The sequence below is a fragment of the Atractosteus spatula genome, chromosome 2 (assembly GCF_055471065.1).
Source record: "Atractosteus spatula isolate fAtrSpa1 chromosome 2, fAtrSpa1.hap1, whole genome shotgun sequence".
NCBI lineage: Eukaryota > Metazoa > Chordata > Actinopteri > Semionotiformes > Lepisosteidae > Atractosteus > Atractosteus spatula.
Genome location: NC_142707.1, coordinates 30,236,216 through 30,253,974, shown reverse-complemented (window position 1 = coordinate 30,253,974; position 17,759 = coordinate 30,236,216). Strand labels below are relative to the sequence as shown.

Genomic DNA, 17,759 nt, shown 5'->3' with positions numbered 1-17,759 from the left:
TTTTGTTACATGAATACTAACATGCCTGTCTATACTTCAGGAGAGAAACAATGCTGAAATGATCTTTGTGATATTTTCTCAGATCGGTAGTATATTTTTATATACAGTAAATAAACACTAAAAATTTCAGAAGAAACCACTACTGATGTACAACTAATCGGAAACTAAAGAGTTATTTAACGATTTAATCACTGTCATAATAAAATATTATAACATTTTTATTTAATACAGCAGATTTAATCAATGATATTCACAGGAGATTGTAATCTTTCCTAAGAAGTTTATAATCAAGTATCCTATATTGAAAAACTGAATTGCTATTGGCTAAGTTAACCACAAAAATTAAGTAATTTGTATGAAACTTGTAGATACATGCAAGTCTTTGTAAGCCAATAGACTTCCTGTAAGTAGAATTATCTATTTCTATTCTCTGTTTCATTTTAATTTTTCTTTTCTCAACAGTATATGTCCTTTTCGGAGGAATAACTTCCAATACTGTATTAATACTTTATAGTATCCAGAATGTGAGCAGAAAGAACTTTTAAAGTGTCTAAAATGCCAAAGCATGTCTGTTTTGTTTGACCAGAAACATGCTGGTTTTCTCGTTAGTTTTACATGGCTTACCTTATATTTTAATCAAATAGCCTGTACACAAGCAGAACATTTATATGTGTGAATGATTTAAATTTAAAGTCTTTTCTGCACATGTAGTATTTGATGTAATAGTGATCCTTTTGATAGCTTTACCAATGTTTGTTGAATATTTAAATGTAGCATTTATGGGTTAATAAGTGGGGAAAACTATGTTATCACTAGTGACAATTTGACATTTTGTCTTGTAAATAGAGATGACTGCAGTGTTTTAAATATGTTTAGATATTTGAACATCATTAAATTATTCAGTTAAACTTTTATTAGCATTTACAAATGCTTTGATCGCATTTGTTATAACTCACTGTCATTTTAAGATTGGATTGAACAGGAATCAGTGGAGTTTTGCCATGCAAATTCTGTACCACAACAAGCCTTAAGCTGTGGAAGTTTTGTTTTGTATTCGTAAATTACTGGTTATAGGTAAGTGAGTACGTATTTATGCAACATCCAGACTTCTGCACTGTAGCAGAAATTAGTATTCCTACACTGTCATAGAGTGGTTTAACTCTTCCTAATCTTACTAGAAATAATGAGCGATGAGGAGATTTCAAATACTGTAGATATTCTTTTAAAATAAACACGATTAATGTAAATGTAATAGTTTAAGAAATAATTATTAGATACAGAAAACACAATACCTAGGTCTGTAACTATATATATATATAAAATTAGCACTATTATTTTTAGCTTTAATAAGTGTAGGGACAACTTTTTGACCTTTTTAATAAAGCAACCATGGTACGGTACGACAATATCAAATTAAGGTAAGATGTGAAGCATAAGTGTATAGACAGAGGAAAGAAAGAAGCCATAAAGCATTCAAACCTGTCATGGTTTATCACATGTATTTTGAAAAGGAAAACAAAACTAAGAACCCCTCTCCAAAGAAAAGGGCATAGACTGCATATACAGTAGACGCAATGACTGACATGCATACAGTACACTCACACCAGGGTCAATTTTCTTAGAAGCCAAGTAACCTAGCTCTATGCCTTTGGACTGTAAGAGGAAACAGGAGCACCAGAGGAAACCCATGTGAACAAGGGGAGAACATGCAAACTCCATGCCAACAGCACCCCAGGTCCGGAATTGAACCCAGGGCCACAGTGCTGCAAGGCAGTAATGCTAACCACTGATCCACAGTGACACCCCTCAATGAAGTTTCATATAGATATTTTATTTTATTTTATTATTTTTCAAAAATGTTCTTACCATGCTAGTGAAGATTTTATGATTATGGGCCGGCTACCGTTATTTTTTTAAGCATCTCAAAGCAATGCATATATCAAAAGGAGTTCATTTGACCCAAACCAACAATGGCTCTGTGATGTTGTTTCTGAAATTGAATACCAACTGGCACAGCTTTTGTAAGACACCACGGCCCTTTGTATGAAAATAAAATAAACAAAGACATCAGTAGCACATAATGAAACGGCATGTAATATGTTTAGTCAAGAGTTTTATTTGAAGCTACAAAGTGAATTGTTATAGCTATGGATTATCTTAATTTCCTTTATCACACTAAATTGTTTTGAATGTCTTTACTGTCTCATGCTCTGAGGCTGAACTTGAGAACAAATGAAAGGTGGATGACTCAGTGGGTTGTGTGCACTCTTTCATCTTTGAATGGTTGAGTTCTAAATGAGATTTGTGTCTGACCTCCGTCACCAAGAGGGACTGTAGCTCTGATCATAAATACACCACCCAATTTGTCATTATTGGCAGGTTGTGATAATAGAAGAGCCCAGAAATGCTCAGTGTAGGGTGTTGTTTGATTTTATCATGCAGTAACTCACAAAACTCTGAGTGCATCTGCTTGTATGCATTGCAGTCTTCGGATTCCATTTGAATTATTTGTATTTGAAAATGGTCATTTAGACTTCTTTCGAGTAAAGATATTTTTTTAGACTTGACAGCTCAAACATTGTAACTTCAGCAACATTCTGAAACATGTCTTTAGAATGTTGACCTGATTTGGTTTATTAATTAAAATGGCAAAAAAGCCTCTTGATTTCAGCTTCATATAGTGATTGAGTCTCCTGTCATGCTTTGATGAAGTTCCAACTCAAGTACAGTAGAAAGTCAACAAGTGATTTTGGTACTATTTGAAGTCAGTGTTTATGTTCTCCCTTATTTTAAGAAACACACAAAAATCTTAACCATTAGATTAGTAAGGACCTAAATACCCTTCACTCTTCAAAATGCTCTTAGCCACATTTTAAAATGTTATGGGCCTAAGCTCAACCCACAAAGTGTTACATTTTAATTTAGATTTTTATAGATTTTCTAGTGTCATTTTTAAAGCCCTTCATTTACCCATTAAAAAATGAAATGTGCTATTTTAATTCATGAATGTAAATGATGGTTTAGGAAATTACAAATTGTAGGGAGGGAGGGTGGTGCAGTGGTTAGCATTGCTGCCTTGCAGCGCTGATGCCTTGGGTTCAGTTGTGGGCCCAGGGTGCTTATCTGTGTGGAGTTTGTATGTTCTGTCTGGGTTTGTGTAAATTTTCTACAGGTGTTCCGGTGTCCTCTCACAGTCTAAAGACATACTGTTAGGTTAGTTGTCTTCTTCAAAAATTCACCCTGGTATGAGTGTTTGTGTTTGTGTCTGTGTGTGCCCTGCAAAAGACTGGCATCCAGTCATGGTGTACCCTGCCTTGCGCCTGGGGATAGGCTCTGGCTCCCCCGTGACCCTGAGTTGGATGAAGTGGTTAGAAAATGGATGGATGGATGAAATTACAAATTGCACATTTAAAGTTCCTATAATGGAAACCATGTGTATAGAGGTTTACTTCGCTGAGCTCTCCAATCCTCCACTGAAATATTATTCACTTATATCGGTCAACTGTAAAAATAATGCTCATCTCAACAAAACCACAGTATAGAAAAAGGGCAGTAGTCTCTCAGTTTTTAATATTGTAGTTTTTGTTTTTTTCTTTGGTCAAAAGTATATGCCATGTTGTAAGACAGACTTGCTGCTTGGAAAAAATATCGTATATGGTTTTCACTTTAAAAAGTCTTCAAAAACCTGATGCTATAAGACCTGTAATACTGGTTCTCAGCTGGACAGTTTTTTGTGTGAACTGAAGGTCCTTTCTATATAACAGGACATTGTTTCCTCTCAATATTTTACTGGGTTAAAATGAATGAATTAGGAAGCAGGTTAATGCAAGTGAAAAGTACAAAGCATTCTAAAGCAGAGCTTGATTTTGAAATGTTTTGAGCCAACGCATCGCAAAAGGAAGTCAACTACAGTAGGTTTTATCTTTGCCTCTTCAAAGATCCACATATTACCGGGCAGTGGCACAAAATATTTTTAATACTTTATTTAACTTTATAAGTCTATTGAGAGAACAGTCTTTACAATAGCAGCCTAGAGAGCACCACTTTGTACAGGGCTTTCTGCTACAACTACAAACAGTTAAATGTGAAGAGGGTGAACAGGTCACTTCTCTTGTTAATGCTTAACATTGCACTTTTTATTTTAAAAAATGATTTTGTTCCCACATTTCTAGATTCAGTTTTTTTCCCCAATTTTAAATGTGAATTTAAATAATATAGTATGGTTTCAGAGGTGAGTTGTTCCGTCTTTCTCTGTGTTTTTTTTCTGTGACTTGTATAAAAACAGCAGTGCATCCAAGCCCAGGCACGTATTCCCACACAACAGTTTATTTAGCAGATTTGTTCACAGGTCATTGTGATGCATCAATAAGCCTCTCTGACCAGACTCGACCATTGTAGCCTGTCTTTTTATTGTAGCTTGGTTTGTTGGCATGTCACTTCTTAAATTCCTCAGAAAAGCTCAGTTGTGTTACTTTCCTACCATGAGCACCCAAGATACTGATGTTATCTGCCTGAAACCATTAATTTGTCTTGTCAACATCTTTGCAGACTGGTCACTTCCTCCCAACATCTGCCGGTAAAGAAAGTTTCTCTGTTTAGACACAAAGCTGTTCATTATGTTGCTTTTTGAAAATTGTATTTGCTGAATAGCTGTGAGTTGTTAAAATGTCTACTATATGAGCTGTTGAAAAATTGTTTTATTCATCTTGAGATATTTTTAATCATGTGGAAAGCTTAACTGTTTTCAGAATTCAAAACGGCAACCGCTCATTCAAGAGTTACATCTACTATGTGCATTTAGCCATTGGGTTCTTCTCTCGAATGTACATCATTCTTGTTTTAAGAGGCAGCCCTCCCTGCACTTTTGTGAAACTGTTTGTGTTTTGGTTGGGTAATAATTGCCATGTAGCCCAAAGCAAAATATTTTTCTAAAGCAAATGTTACTCTGTGAACGATTGCCCCTCTTAATTCTTCCAAACATATTCATCTACTGATTAGCCATCTCCCTCATTTTTATATGAGTGACCCTGAAAGCAGGTATTTTAGCTTTAAAGGCAGTATTGTAGCATAGTTTCATGTTTGCATCAATTGTGGGTGTAGATGACATAGACATGCCTTTGGATGTTACCTACGTAGTGTCTTCTTATTTACTATCAGTAGTGTCTGTCTTCTGAATCACATGTAGACTATGAAAGTTCTGTAAACTGCTTGATTGTGATTGACTTGGTTAGAGAAGATCTTGAGCCACAGATCTCTGTGTTATTTTAAAGTGTTGGTTTTACTTGACTTGTTATATATCTGCAAAATAAGAATAAGAAAAATAATAATTGCTTCCATGATCCGTCCTCCTGGCTTGGTTGATTGACATTCACTACTGTTACTTTTATAAAATCACGTAGTTAACCTTTTGAGTAAAGTATGAAAGGATTTCTTTGGGTCTGTTTCATAATGTTTTTGATGCAGTCTTGGGAAAGGAGGATCTAAATTTGAGACAGATGGTAAAGAGTTCAAAAAAGGGGAAAAAAATGCACATTCATTTACAAATTTAATGTTTGAAAAAAATAATCTCACTAAATCACATCATAGCTATGTTTTTTCCCAAGCCAATCTAACCTCTAAAAAGAGAAACACCAAAGAAGAGGACGTTGGACTTTTTATTTTTATTTTCTGCTGTGTACTTCATTCCCAATGAGAATAGGTTCTCATCCCCAAATCAGAGCTAAAAGATGACATTGCCGGGTAGAATAACAGCAAATAAAGAATTCAAGGGACATGATGTATAGAAAAAAAATCATATTTAACCTTCGCAGAGTATTTAAAAAAATATTCATACCGGCCACATGTATAGTCTTTAGAATGGAGAAATGTAGGCAAGCAGCGGTCAAATATTTTTCACACCAATCCATGCATTACTACTGTTATTTTGTTATTAAAGCAGCCCTGTGAATTCAACTTGAACATTTTTTCTTGCAGCAAAAAAGCTATTTTTGCTGGGACCCAGAAATGCTCCTCCTTCTGAAACTTGCCAAGCCCACACACAACTTTCAGGCTTTAATGGTTTGTTTGTTTACATTTCAGCTCCAGATGGCATCCTTTAGGAAAAGCTACTCTTACAGTACATTTTTCTCCTCGCTGCTGGCTCATCTTTCATTTTTTGACTTTGAAACCCAGAGTCACTGTAGCACATGGTGTTACACAATTGTAAGAAAAACACAAATGTGGTCTTCTTGTTATAATTCATTCACCTAACATCAAGGCGTAAAAAGGTTCTGTCTGTTCTAACTTCTTTTAAAATATTATTATTGCAGTGTTTTATCTAACCCATCCAAGCGTAGACTTGTATATAAAAAGAAACCTAAACTCATATATCGCAAAGTATTCAGAAAGAGTAGTGAAAGCACTGTCCATTTGAATAGGACAAAATTAAGTGTTGGTTTTCTGACATTTAGGTCCTGTCCTGTTTAGGTGAGGAAGGAGTATGCCAAGCTGGAATGTCTTGCACATTCATGGTGAACTGTACAATAAAATAAAAGTATTTCAAAATCCATTTCAATTCAATTACCTTAAATTTAAAAAAAATATTTTTATTGCCACATATTCAAATGTATTCTCATTATTTATTGCTTCTTCACATTATCTAGAAGATGTACAGTAAATGTTTTGACATAACCCCTCAGGTCTTTTTCATAAGTAGCCTCTACTAGCTCATGCTTTCCCAATTTGTATTTATAGTTTGCTTTACTACCTGCATGCAGAAGCCTGCACTTGTCTACAATAAAGGTCATCTTCCAGGTGTCCAGTCTTGAATTTTGTCTACAGCATCTGGTATTGAATTTGCTTCTTCTATAGCATTTGCTAATCCTGCAGTCTTGGTATTATATATAAATATGAACAGATGTACAGATCCCTATGATATTACATCACAGTTTGAGCATTCACTCTTGATCTGTACTTTGTTTTCTGGTCTAACAACCTGGTCTAAATACACCACATCATATGCTCTGCGTATACAATACTGTTGCTGCTTGCTCAAAGAACTCTAATAAGTAGGTTACGCAGATAATGTTAGCCTCCATTTCAGTAGTTCTTTCTATATGTACTTCGTTAAGTTTATCTGGTATGAAACTGAAAAGTGTTCATGTTTATTGGGGATGTTTGCTGCAAACTGAACATGTCGACACCAGTCCCATTCTAAAGCATTGCTTTATCTTGTATCTAACAAAAAGTCAAAGAAGACTTAGGGTTTAAAGACTGGCAATGAAATCTTTTTCATTTCCACATTCTAGAAGCTATATCTGTATATTTTTCCACATGTGTTTTTGGATCGGGAACCTGTAATGTTTTATTGTTGTCTGGTTCTGATGTTTAAATATTGGTATTTATGTTTTATATTTGTATTGAATATGTTCAGGGTTGAGTTAATGGATCCTAGACTCTCAGCCAGCCATTTCTTGAAGGAAACAATGGTGGGAGTTCAGCAACATGTTTGAGTAACTTGCTCCATTTTCCACAATCCTTTGTGTAAAGAAGTGCCTGTTGTTCTCAAATGCAATTCGATGTAGACAGACATAAAATATTACATTCTAACTATTCTTTTTGTCCTCAGGATTACCTTGAGTGCATTTCCAGTCAGTCCCGACTGTTGCTGGGCACAGAGGAAAGAGCATCTCTCTTTGGCAATATCCAAGACATTTACCACTTCAACAGGTAAGGAACACAGGTCTTCTGCGGTGTGACTGAGTGAAACTCATGGATCCACAAAACAGCTGAACCATTTGTTTTATATTCCCATACTTATTAAGAGAATATTGTAAATGCCTCCTATTTTCCGTTGTAAATCTGTTTATAAAACTTTTTGTATCAGACTAAATTAACGACTGTAAAACTTTATGTATCAGTCTCCTGTTCCATACCCAAATTTCCCCATCCATCTTTTTGCAAGGTTTAGTTTTTAAATGGTATTCTGTATCATTCACTCATCATCATTTCTGTTCTTTCTGTGGGAACAGTATAGAAAACCCTAATCTACATGAGGTGGCACTAGAATATTGTTGCTATTCCTTCAAAAACTTTAAATCACTGCATTAACTTGTATTTGACCATTTTTAAATACCTCCTCAACCTGTCTGTGTTGTCAAAAACACCTGAAATTTGTGTCAGAGCTCAAAATCTGAGAAATGTCTTCCAAATATAGGTATTTAAAGCTGCAGTGGTTTTTAGTGAAGCAGGTGTTTAAAGCATATGCAATAATATGATGGGCACATAGGAGTAGGTACTCCTCATAATATTTAATGCACTGTACAGGAAAACAGAGGAGACAGGGATATACAAATTAAAATAGTAATTTAAACAGAACTGAAAGAAAGAAAAGCTGGAATCTGAAGAGCATAAATAATGTTTTATTGTGTATGGAATTAACAGTTTGCTGATATAATCAGGAACCAAAACGTTTAAACCCTTGAAGGTGAGCAGAGGTTTTTTTAATGTTATTTTGAAATCCACAGGGAGCCAATGCAAGGACACTAAAATAGGTACTCTACACTCATGTGTTTTAGTTTTGGTTATGATCTGAGCAGCCGACTGCTGAACATGCTGCTGCTTGTTAATAACATGTTTGGATACACCACTGCATTACAATAATCAAGCCTGCAAAGGCAGAAGCGTGTATTATCTTTTCTGCATCAAACTGGAATAGATGTGTATGGATGTGCAAAATGTTATGAAGATTAAAAAATGATACTTTCATGTCACTATGAACATAAGCTTCAGATTCAAGGCTTAGGTCAGATATGACCACAGGATTCTTGGGTCATTAATAGCCACAGTAAGGCTGATACATTTACAGAGTTTGTAAGAAGAACCAGTCAAGATAATTTGTCTGGTCTTGTCAGTTCAAGTGTACAAAGTTTGGTTGCAACAATTTTTAATATCCTCTAAGCTGTTTTAGGGCGGATAGTGCTGATTGACATCGGGTTTCATGCAAACATAAATTTGGGTGTCACTGCGTGTCAAACTATCAGGTTGCCATCTGGAGGCAGATCCTCAAAAATTCCTCTGAAAATCCTGACTCCACTGAATTATATGGTAGGACAGCAAACAAAAATGGAAATGCTGTTATCCAGTAAATGGCCAGTTCTCCGGACCTAGAGCTTGTCTTTGGTCTAATGTGATGCAGGTGTGCTCGAAATTGCCAACTGTAAGACCACATGTGCCACATAAATAATTTCAAATACACTGTAGTCTACAAGCTGACACAAGATCAGCAAAAAACAAACAAGAGAAGGCAATGCAGTCTATATTGCTCATTTGGACCTAAGTAGCTGATTGTTAAAAGGATCTTATCCAGCTGTTTGCTGAAAAAACTGATACTGTTGGCTTTGACAACATGAATGGAAAGCTTGTTCCAGATTCCAGCAATCCTTTGCGTCTGTTCTCAGTTTTAAATGTAGTACTTGTGTAAAATATAAAATTATCCTTTTCAGTACCTAAATGTCTTCACTTATCTTTCACTTTTTAGTTTGAAGGGATGAATTTATTTAGATTGATTCACTTAGTTGTATGTACCTAGTGTCTACCAATTCTCAGTTGAAAGCTGATTGTTAAAGCAGGGGATTGGTGATCTAGCAACATGCTGTAGTATAGCACTAATGTTTGTTATTAAAATAACTAAAAAGGTCTGCAGAAAACTGTGTCCGCTGGAAGAATTTCCACAATTTCCCCATAAAGAATCAAAGTTTAAAAATGATAACTTTTTTTTAAATTAAATTTGTAAGCAGTACAGTTGAACACTTTAATGAGGTATTTTGGGAAACGAAACTGAATTTTCTGAAAATTAGTCATAGTGTTTTAGACCGTTTAGACATAACTCTATGTGAAAGGATTTGAGTACTAAATGGTTATGTGGCTCCTGGACTACCAAAACCTGTCCATGGATTGTCCATTCTAGCTGTGCATTATTCACCCAGTATTTCTGGTAATATAGAAATACAGTCTAGTAATACAGTTGGTTCTGCTGTAAGATTTGTATTAGATGTGTGCATTTTTGTAAATGTTTAAAACCTGAGACCCAATTTTTCTTACTGTCTTTAGACCATCTATTTGAAAGATTCCCTATATGCGGTATAAATTAAATGAATAATTATTGTATATAATGTATATAATAATGTAGCTAATCATATGGTAAAGAAGCAGTTTTCAGATTTAGGTTTTTAGGATGTGATCAGTAATTATTATTATTTGGATGACCAGATCAATTATTATTACTGTTCAGTAAGATGCTCATATTGGCTTTAATCCCATTCAGTTATTTGTTGGCCTAAGCTTTTTATGCAGTTTCTTTAAATATTTTTTAATAAAATATGTTCACCTATATTTGCAGTCTACATAATTTGAAATTGATAGAAAAAACGAATGGATCTTAATATGATAGACTGACATCTCGACGGTGCAAATAATCTGGCCTCAGCTAGCTCATTTTTGCAGTAATTTCTTATACTCTGCCTGCACATACTGTACTGTATTAAAATACTTTGGTGTGGTTTAAGACTTACTAAATGCTAATTACTTAGAACACATTGGTTTTATCTAGTTGTTTGAAGTTCCTCGTGAGCAGAAGACGATGTTACCAGCTCTCGTTAGATCTGATTCAGGTTTGATTGCCACGGAGGAGCAACTTTCAGAAATACACTTAACTCTTGCAAGGGATGAGATTTACAACAGAAAAATGTAATGTGTTTTGCCTTATAGGGTGGCTGTGTAAGTTAATTTGCAGTTTATAAACTGGATAATTAAGATATTACACAAATTAATGAAACGGGGAAGTTCTCCACTTGAACAAATCCATTCAAATGTCACGTGCACCTTTTGTTTAATCGCTTGCTATGTGACCCTATGAAGCAGGGTTGCTAATCTCTCTAATCAGGCACACACTATTGTACACACTTTACTGTTTCGTGCACAGAAGGGTTCCTGCTTATGTTTTGTAGCTTGTAATCAATGAAATTAAATTTAGGCCAGCTGCATTAGAATAAGTTCTCTGTATTGGACAGGTAGTACCTAGCAGCAATAAAGGTGGTGTCAGACCTCATCCAAGACATTCCCTTGTCCAAACTGTGACGTGCCCTCCCTAATATATTTTGTGTTCCACAGCATGGGGCAAGACATGTTCATCATGTTATCTTCTTGACCTTTGGACCTCCTGTCATTATAATCAAGACAGAACATATTTTTGAAGATCCACTAAATGTGATCCTTATCCTCTCTGCAATATCTGTGTGTGTGTTGGAAAGGAGCCATACACATTTTTGTGGAAGTTGTAACCTTTCTTACATCCTGGAGGTCTTTTTGTGTTGTAAGGGTGTCGACATGACTTTATTTAAATGCTGGGAACTTCCCTAAAGGATGTGATTTTTTTGCCCACCCTAGAAGGTTGATCTGGACTAAAAGTTGAGTAATAGAGAAACCATGTGCTTTCAGGATGTTAAATAATCCTGGACAAGAATTCACCAGGAGCAAGGGTAAAGCAAGGACACTAAAATTAAAATACAAATGGCAGAATTTTACTGCTTTGCATTGTGATTACTTTAGTTTACAGTGCAATACACAAAAATAGAAATGGATATCAATGAATTTTGTCACAAAACGTATACAAAGAAAAACATTCAGATAAGTATCCTTATTAAACATCCCATATTTTCAGCTGTTTCTTTATAAAAAGAAAATAATGATGTAGGGTAAGATTGGATTATTAAAAAAAAACTATGATACACATTGTTAAAAATCTAAATGGGTAAAAAAAACTCATTTTAGGCAGCATCTTAATTTCACCCACTTTGCAGAAAAGTAGTGTTTGGAATCAAACTACAGCTTCACAGCTACACTCTTCTCTTTCTTGGACTAGCTGTCTACCAGTCTGAATGTTTCTAAATATGCTGCCTTTCTGATACTGCTGCACAATTTAACAGTTCTGACCCATAAAGATCTTCAGTGACAATTCTTTACCATTCTTAAAGTACAGAGATTTTGCATGAATTGTTTGATTCTTTTTGGAAAGGTCTGAATTTCCTACATGGTGAAGATATAGTTTTATGGAAACCTTTTTCCTTTTTTACTGCATGTTGTCTAAGCTCAAAGAAACAATAGTACCCCTGATTAATACTGGTATTGTTTATTTATTTTTATTTCTTATTTTATTTCTTTATTTCTTCCATTTATTTCTTAGTCTATGTCAGATACAGTGTACAACAGCTGTTATTACAAAAGTTAAATTCTCATTTTTTCAGTCTATATATTTTTGTCTGAACAAATGTTTTTTTTAAATCCTGATTTATTGGGTTTTTTTTTTCAATTTCCAAAATTCAAATTACAGACAGTCACTGAATGATTAAATGGGAATGGCAAGTGGTGTCACAACCACCATTGTCACATTGCTCAGATTTTAAGCAATTCTTCCCACTGTAAAGCAGAATAGTTGCCGACATTCTTTACCACAGGATTAACTCTGGGATCAGGAGACATGTACAGTACATGATATGTTGTTCCAAAAACATTTGTCTTGCTCACTTCACATGTACAGTTCAGGTGGGATTGAAACAGACACCTGATAGCAGCCAGGAAATACATTATGTAGATAATGTGTTTTATGGGACAATTGAAAAGAAATATAGTGCAGTTGGAGTTTCTGTGACTACCAGGTTGCCTTTATTGAAGAATGCATTCACCCCCCAAAATCTTGTTCTTGTTGTGAACCTACTCTGCTTCAATCTGAATTGCAGTGACCTGCTTCAAGACTTGGAGAACTGCAATGCCGACCCTGTGGCGATAGCAGAGTGCTTTGTTGCAAAGGTAAGGGTTATGGACCACGTGGTTCTCCTCTACAAGTTTCTCATTAACCTGTCTCTTGCCTGCCAGAGCTTGTTTGACTTGCCTTCCCTGAATTTAACAGCTGGTTTCTAAACAAAGAATCCTTACAGAATAATAAATACACATCTTAGCTCCTGCTGCAGAGGTCCACAAACTAATTACTATTTGAGCAAGGGTATTTTTGGATGCAGTTATACAGGCCTTGAAGAACACTGCATCATATTTAATCGTTGTTTTATTGTATGCTTAGACCATAGGCTTCTGTGCATTAAACAGCTGTTTTTAAAAAGTTACAGGTCAGCATTCGTGGAATTCTTAAAATACAGTTTATAGCAGGTGTGTCTGAGAATCCCTAGATTAATAATGTAGATTACTTTTTGGTAGAATTGTGTTTGGAAATCAGTATTTCAAATAACAGAGTGAAGTAATTTAAAACACATCTCATGACCCCAGTACGTTATTTGGCCTGAACTGGTGCATTGAACAGCAGAACTTTCCTTGATGTTACCAGTGTCTTGAGAACATTTTTTCAAAACCAGCAAAGATCACTTATAAAGTAAATGCCAAACAGCTATGGTTGAAAGGTTAGAAGGTTCCCACTGATTATCTTGTTCTTCTCAATTCCTCATTCAGAATCAAACTACAGTACCTTAAGGGCAAACTGTGTGTCTCTTGGGTTAAAAACTTCCATTTTTAACATTTGAAAATAAGAAAACTTGCACATGAAAACAGGCCTTTTATCCCATTAATACGGAAGCCCGTTTCCGCCAGAGTGTAAAATAAAATGCGCTGTGGTATCTCAGAATTGCGACCTCATATCTCAGAATTGCGACCTCATATCTCACATTTCATTGTCTGTCCTCTTGTTATTGTAACGGATTCGGGTTCTAGGGCTTGTGCCCTCGCCGCTCCCACCCTAGTTCATGCCTCACTGCATTGGCTCAAACCCAGGTCTTGCCAGCTGAGCTAAAGAAGACCTTCTTTAGCTCCACCAGCCAACATCCCTGTTATGCGCAGGGGAGTGCGGTAACAGCACCGCACTGCAACCAGATCGTACAACCTGTATGTCGGCTGTTCTGTTACACTATATTCATAAATCGTACAGGATCATAGGACCTATAGGCCTGAAGACTTGTCTTGTCAAGTGTCCTGATAAAAATCAAATTAATTACACTATTTTTTTATGGAATCCCATTTCTGCCAGTGAGGTTTCCATAGTACCCGGATGGAATAGTGGACGGTGGGCTTTTTTAAAAAGTTTTTAAACACCAGAAATACAAAAAAGGAGACAGAATATGAAAAAAGATACAGAAATAGACACATCACACCCAGATGAATTCACAATTATAAAAGCTGAAACTTATACTTTTTACATATTTCCATTGTATGTCTTGCCTTTTGATTCTTTAAATTTGTAATAGAATTTAAGCTGGCAAGTCCTGGGTTTGAGCCAATGCAGTGAGGCTTGAACTAGGGTGGGAGCGGCGAGGGCACAAGCCCTAGAACCCAAATCCATAACAAAAGGACAGACAATGAAAGGGGGCATTTCGAAGTCACAGATGTGAGATAAAACATTCTGAGATATGAAGTCGCAATTCTGAGATGCAAAGTCGCAATTGCGAGATACCATAGCACGTTTTTTTTTTTACTCCCTGGCGGAAACGGGCTTCCATACATTTAGATGTGGGTGGATAATCTGATTTTTTTTACATTCTTTGAGAATTTGAATAAAGACCTCCAATAGCCCGCTGTGTAAAACAGCGCCACTTTTTCTCATTTTTAAGTGTATTTTCCTTTAGTTTCCACTCGTGTCCTCTGGTTTACATTTCACTGTTTATTCTGTAGACGTCCATTGGGTTGACATTGTTAAATCCCCAGGAATTTGGATACTTGTCTGTTCAAGAAAAAAAAAGGTTCAGTTCTTTCAGACTGTCAGTGTAGGACATTTCCTTAAGGTCTGTAATGTATATGATTGCTCTTTTTTTGGACTGATTCCAGATCAGCAATAATGCTTTTATAATGTGGCGACCAAAATTACACAGTATTCCCAATGTGTTATGTCTATTGAATTGTATAATTTATCATATCACTTGGTTTAAATTCTATGCTTTTAGCTCTGTAACATTGCTTTTTATGGCTTTCCCACATGTCTAGAAGATATAAATGTTATAAACACAGTATTACCTTCTTCAAACTCATTTCCCTTTCTGAATCTTTAGTTATGTTTTTCAAAATCCTGCATTCATCTACATTAAACATCACCCACCAGGTGTTTGCCCAGTGTGAAAGTTTATCTAATTTTTCCAAATTTAATTTGTTGCTTCTACAGTTTTGGTAAGTTGCCTAATTTGGCATTATCTACACACTCGATTCGTTTGTCAACTATCCCTGTTTCTAGATATTTGGAAGAGCAGTGCTCCTCATACAGATCTCTGTGGTACTCTTTGGTGCTTTTCTTTTCAAATCAGTGCTTTGTGTCCCCTTATATTCTTTTATTAAATCTTTTGTGCTGCATTTGTGTTCCTGACTTCGATTTACTCAGTCTTTGGATACATCTGTTCTCTACAAACAAAATGTCTTTAAACTGTTGCTATCCATTCTTAGCTAATTCTATGTGGTATCTTCTCCCATTTTACTTCTCTTAAAGAGCGGTCTTATTCCTTCACAGTCTGCATGCAAATTGAAATTGTAAAAATTTCACTTGGACCTATACTTCAGTATACTTCAGATCATAACATATGATGATCAGTTCCCTAATAGTTTTTTCCACACTGTTTACTTCCTCATTCTGCCTTGATTGTTTGAAAAGTGTAAATCAATAGACTTATTCCTTCTTCTAGGTGCTCTGACAGACTGGACAAGAAAGTAAACATTAGCTGTAGCATACTCCTAATGCTCTGCTAAAGATGTTTAAGATGTTTGGTTCCTTTAGGCTACGTTCCTGAGCTTGAGTACTCTTTCTGATGTGTAGCACAGCAACCGCCACTCTTCCATTTTAGCCTGTCTCCAGAACACTGTATACCCACTGATATTCATCAGTATTGGACTCCATTAGCCATGTGTCTGCGATTCCAGTCATATTAATAATTACCAGCTTATGTGTTCCTTCTGTCTCATGCATTTTGTTTCTGATTCTTCTCGCACTTATTAAAGAAGCACTTAATGTTATCATTTAAATTAGCTTAACCTTTGAATTGGTTGTGGCTTAATGTATTATATTGGTTCTGAATCACAGGCGTCTTGCATCAGGGCAGGTGAAGCTCGATAAAGTCTGATTAATGTGGAATGCACTTTATCAGTTTGTCAGCCCAACATGTCCAATTGAATTAATCTTCAGGAACAAGACTGGAACATTGTAGCACAGCTGTAATCAGACGCAGATTATAATACTGGCTGCCAGCTAGCTGTCTTATGGGGGTTTGGTCCTCATGCAGATCATAATTTGTTCTCGGTTGTGAAGTACCTGCTGTTAGAGCATCTGCAGAAGTTATGTGAAAGATGGTGAGTGGAAGTTAGATGTTTTTGCAAATGGTTCAAAGCTATAAATCTTGTAAAGCTTATCCTAGCCACTAAAGCAGAAATTTGATTTTTGTCTTGAGGTTTATTTTATAGTTTTCCACAAAACTATAAATATTCTATGGAAAACTCTTGACTAAACAACAGAGACCTTTTATAGTTACTCTTCTTTCTGTGAGGTGCTGCTTACAGTTAGAAATAGCCAGTTCACCACTTGTATTCCATAAGACCATGTAAAGGATTTTAGAATGAGGAGCATGTCCTAATGTCACCATCTTGTTAAGTGTTTTTTTTAAACCCAGCCAATATAAAGAGATTTCCAAACTGCTTAAGCCCAGAAACATGAAACTTGGTTTTAGTGACTTCAAAAGAAAAAAAATGCCCTGCTCTGTGAGAAGCTCAGTAAAGCAGATATAATGTGATGGTTTTTCACTGCTTAACCTTTGATATCCTAAAAACTTTTTTCACACTCCAGTAAAATCTCCAGGAAAGTATCCTCAAAGAATCAAACCACCTTCTACTTACAATTAACAGGCCCATTATTTCCATTGGGGGTTTCAGTTAGTGAGAAATAAAAAGCCTCTGACAAAAACGGCACAGTTAAGTGCTATTTGTTTTATCTTGGGATTATTAGATGGGTCAAAGTTTTTATTTGACCTGGGACACAACAGGTAACTTGTGGCACGATAAACTTGCCCCGGTGTTCATGAAAAATATTACAATGCCTATTATGGTCTAAATATGGGCAAAGAGTTTTTATTTACCTGGCTTTGTGTTTACAATATGATAATCTGTTCCGTGCTGAAGTTTGTGATGTTCAAGGTTTTTCTTGTATTTTCTCAGGTTGATTAGATATAATTTCTTTATCTGATTAATTCCAGAGTCATCACTCTGCAATTTTCCCTCCATTTTCCGTACTACTTCATTCACTAGGGCCAAGGTGAGCCAGAGCTTTACATCACTCCAGCATACTATTCCACCATAATTCAGATGTAATTAAAGCAATTCCTGCAACACGTAGGTATTAACACCAAAGTGTTTATATTTCATGACAAACATGGATGAGAAGATGCTCACTTTTCACTGAATTCAGAAAGTATTTAACAGGTGTTTCCAAGTATTTTTAGCATAAGCAGCAATGTGCGAGAATCCCTAGGCGCCTCTCCTAAGCTCTTAATGAGAGAGGAGGGAAGAGGACTCAGAAACTAATTTAATAAGCCACAGGGATTCCATGTGTCATTTTCTGTCCTCTTCTTGTACTTTGTGGCATATTTGATGTTCAGGCGGTGCTGGTGGGAACTCAGTTGGGCTTCTAACTGCCTTTCTTTCACGTTCTTAGAAAAGAGGGTGAAATCTCAGATTCAAGCCTTGTCATCTTACTG

The 17,759-nt window shown here is 35.8% G+C and overlaps 1 protein-coding gene across 2 annotated transcripts in view; it reads left to right on the top strand.

Annotated features, from left to right (window-relative positions):
• Positions 1 to 17,759, top strand: part of LOC148839531 (pleckstrin homology domain-containing family G member 1) — an 82,674-nt gene that overhangs the window by 47,142 nt on the left and 17,773 nt on the right. For both annotated transcript variants that reach the window (XM_088929353.1, XM_088929344.1), the window contains exons 3-4: positions 7,607 to 7,707; positions 12,774 to 12,843. In XM_088929353.1, coding sequence (XP_088785479.1) covers positions 7,607 to 7,707; positions 12,774 to 12,843 — 171 coding nt within the window. The remainder of the gene's footprint in view (positions 1 to 7,606; positions 7,708 to 12,773; positions 12,844 to 17,759) is intronic.